Source organism: Cryptomeria japonica, chromosome 9 (genome assembly GCF_030272615.1).
Source record: "Cryptomeria japonica chromosome 9, Sugi_1.0, whole genome shotgun sequence".
NCBI classification, from domain to species: domain Eukaryota; kingdom Viridiplantae; phylum Streptophyta; class Pinopsida; order Cupressales; family Cupressaceae; genus Cryptomeria; species Cryptomeria japonica.
In genome coordinates, this window is record NC_081413.1 from 584,696,983 (window position 1) to 584,700,862 (window position 3,880).

General features: G+C 39.4%; 1 protein-coding gene across 1 annotated transcript; it reads left to right on the forward strand.

The window, feature by feature from the left end:
* The first annotated feature begins 1,595 nt into the window (after positions 1-1,595).
* LOC131053100 (cytochrome P450 71AU50) lies at positions 1,596-3,469 on the forward strand. Its single transcript, XM_057987709.2, has 2 exons — positions 1,596-2,553; positions 2,688-3,469. Exons 1-2 carry the CDS (start codon positions 1,639-1,641, stop codon positions 3,297-3,299), a joined length of 1,527 nt encoding a protein of 508 aa, XP_057843692.1. The 5' UTR covers positions 1,596-1,638; the 3' UTR covers positions 3,300-3,469.
* The last annotated feature ends 411 nt before the right edge of the window (positions 3,470-3,880 follow it).

Here is a 3,880-nt window from a genome sequence, read left to right on the forward strand (position 1 = left end):
ATAAATGTAATGAAGCATCATAATTCAATCAAGAGAATATAGAAGATATATTTTAAGATTTAGAGGTCCGGAGTTGACCGATTCTACAATTGAGCATGTATGTAGCAGGCCAGTGAGCTGAATCTTGTAGCTCAGATGTTGTCAGTCATTTGTATTTTGGTTTTCATGATATAATCAATCACTTCTACATTGCCTCCATCGTCTTGTCTTATTTCCTTGTGTTTTACTCTTGTTGCACGGTCCTGATAGATCCCATTGAGGTCCCTCCTAACCGTGACTGCACCACATATGATCATTACATAGCATCAATTATACCAGATAAATGGACCTAGTTCCAGCAAGAAACAACAATATACATCGGTTGAACCAATTAAAGAAACTAGGCTACAAGAGGAAATGACAATATACATCAATCGAATCTAGCTTAAACTTGAAACTTAAAGATCTTTTGTACCGCCTTCATTCAATTGCAAAAACTAGTATTTGATTTCTTCCAAATGTTTGTTGTAGAGGGCCTCATTTTTTAGCTGAGAACACAAAAAAGAAAGTTGCAACATGACATCACAATCAAACTATAGCATTTCTACTTTCTGATGAGTGATATGGTTAAAAAATCTAACTAAATATCTATATTTTCAAATGTTCATTAAACTAGTTTGTCTCATTGAATCAACAATAACATTCTTATAAAACCCAATATCCAAGAAAGCTTCCTTCCAACCTAACACATGATCAAATATAGCAAGAAAGCGTACAAAAATAGCAATCCATTTTTTCTTAGCCCAAAAACAGCTCCAAAAAATATGTTTTATGCTTTCAAGACTTAATAAAAAGGGCATTTGTTGGAGTAATTTTTAGGAATTTCAATCTATCCCCAATAGACAGTTTAAAGTATAGGATTTTCCATGACAAAATTTAAGTATTAGTTTCAAATCTAGACCTCTAGATTTGACCAATTAAGTTCCTCCACTTTTTCTCTTTGAACATACAACTCCGTTTTTTTTTTCTTGAGAAAAGGGATAAAAATTTATTGAATTAGAATAAGCAATACAAATCAAAATGTCAACAAACGGAAAGAATAAAATAAGACAAGAACCACCCACAAAACAGTGGCCTAAATAAAATCTTGAATTTAATTTCAAATTGTAAATGAAATTTAAGTAAACCCTTTTCAACGAAAAAATATTAAAATAAAATTTTCCCCAACCAAAATCAATCTTTGAAAACATTTTATTGGAGAGAAGTACAAATTTTCATAAAAAGATGCCATGGAAGTTTCCCGAATCAAAGGCAATCTTTGCAAATATTCGATTGGAGAGAACGGCAAATTTTCATAAAGAGATCCCGTGATTTCAAATGCGATTAAACCTTTAAGACTTTAAAATGGAAAAGTCAATCTTGTCTGCTGGATTTAGTCCAAGAACGTGCAGTCTTGTGGAGCAGCATCTATTCCAAGAAACGTGTAATCTTTTCGTGCAGCATTCAGTCTTAGAACGTGCCTATTACTGAGAAGGTCAAACAAATCATTTCGAGCAGCATTCAGTCCGCGAACGTGCTCAGTAAGGGTCGCCCCTCAGTAAGGTGTATTAAATATGGAATGAATTCAAACCAAGAACTCGCAAACTGGGATACCCAAATATGGCATGGCTCGATTCCCCTGCAGTACAGTTGGGTTTTTCACTCACCTTCCTCTGGATTATATACAGATTTCTGACAAAAAAGAAGAGCAAGAGCGACAAGCGACAGTTGAGATTGCCACCAGGGCCACGGCCATGGCCACTGGTAGGCAATCTCCATCTCTTGGGAAGCCTTCCTCACCAGTCCATGGCTGAGCTTGCAAAAAAGTATGGACCCATCATGTTCCTGCGCTTGGGCTCGGTACCCACGATTGTGGCCTCTTCTCCTGCCATAGCCAAAGAAATTTTTAAAACCCATGATCTGATCTTCGCCAACAGGCCACCTTCATCGGCGGCCAAGTACATGGCCTACGAGCGCAGAGACATGGTGATGGCACCCTATGGAGAGTTATGGCGGCAGATGAGAAAGCTGTGCACAATGGAATTACTGTCGGCCAAGAGAACGGAGTCATTCAGGTGGGTAAGAGAAGAAGAAGCGACAGCCATGGTGAAATATCTGAGGAAAGAGAGCGAGAAAGGCACGCGTTCAGTCGACCTGCGGAAGCCCATCTCCTCCCTCACACTCAACATCATCTGCCGAATGTTTGCAGGAAGAAGTTACTCCGACAATGAACCGGTTGAAGGAGCGTGGTTTGCAAAGATGGTATCTGAGCTTATGCATCTGGCGGGAGTAATTGTTGTGGGAGATTTCATTCCCTCTATTGACTTTCTAGATTTGGGAGGCCACCGCCGCCACATGAAGAGATCTCATAAAGAATTCGATGCGTTTGTGGAGAAGCTGATCGACGAGCACATTGAGCAGAGGAGGACGAAGAAGTCTGAGAATCCGGACATTGTGGACGTGCTGCTGGACATGGCTGAGAACGAAAGTTCCGAGATAAAAGTCACTCGCCTTCACATCAAAGGACTCATCTTGGTTGGTTCAGTTGCCATGCCCTGAAACTAATATTGCTAGTTAAATGTTAGGGTTTGGTCTTTTGTCTCATCAGATTGTGAAATTACGAATTTCTGGCAAGATCTCACTAACCAACGAGTTCAATGCTTTGACAGGATATGTTAGCTGGTGGAGTAGACACATCTGCAGCAACTATAGAATGGGCGATGACTGAGCTGCTGAGAAACCCTAAGTTAATGGCAAGGGCGCAGCAAGAGATTGAACTAAAGGTTGGGAGAGATCGCATGGTAAATGAGAGTGATATTGCAAACTTAGACTACTTGCGATGTGTGGTCAAGGAAACACTTCGATTACATCCAGCAGGGCCCTTGCTGGTGCCACACGAGTCCACTGAGGCTTGCACTGTGGGAGGATATTACATTCCACCAAAAACAAGGCTGTTTGTGAACATTTGGGCAATCGGAAGAGATGAAAGTGTTTGGGAAGATGCTTTAGAATTCAAGCCGAAGAGATTTATTGGCTCAAGCATAGATCTGAAAGGCCACCACTTTGAATTGTTGGCTTTCGGAACAGGGAGGAGGGGATGCCCCGGGATGTTCATGGGGCTTTCCGTTGTTAGCTTGGTTGTTGCTCAACTCATACATTGCTTTGATTGGAGTGTAGAGGGTGAAGTAGACTTGGATGAAGTGTTTGGGTTGAGCTTACCTAGAAAGTTTCCCCTTTCTGCTCTTCCATCTTGGAAACTCACCACTGAAGGGCCACCATGACATTGGATTCAAGTTGAGAGAAAAACTATTAATATAGACATATAACCATCCCAGCAATGTCGGCCGTGTACGTGGGCCGCCTATATGTGTAATGACTGCCATATAGTTTTTCTTTAAGAGAATAAAAATAGGGAGTGAATATATAAATAATATTAATTGTTATGTGTTTCTGGAAGTCACATTGTCATGTTGGAGTGTTTCTCCTATTCAAATTTAATATCTTAAAAAACCTCTTAAGGCATCTAGGGTCTGGAATTTTTTTGTTGAAATGCAAGTTAGTGATAGTGGCCTTTATTTCTTGGGATGTTTATAATGGAAAGTCAAGATTAATTTGAGAAGATTCTTGGGAAGGATATTCAAGTATTGATAGCTTGATTTCAATAGAAAATGTTAAAAAAAATTTAAAACAATAGGGAGATAAAGTAAAAGATTATATTGTCTTCCTTATCATAACCTAGCTTTGGGATGGGATGGGAATGGAAAGACTTATCTCAGCTTCCTTTACCAATGGTATAAATCTCATTATTAATAGAAGTTATCAAGAAGTGGGAGATCTCATTTAGAAATGGAGGGGATAAATT

Bases quoted from the DNA above. Each gene is read 5' to 3' on its own strand.
- LOC131053100 (XM_057987709.2), top strand. From the start codon at position 1,639: ATGGCATGGCTCGATTCCCCTGCAGTACAGTTGGGTTTTTCACTCACC. The intron at 2,554-2,687 runs GTTGGTTCAGTT...ATGCTTTGACAG, and splicing joins ACATCAAAGGACTCATCTTG to GATATGTTAGCTGGTGGAGT.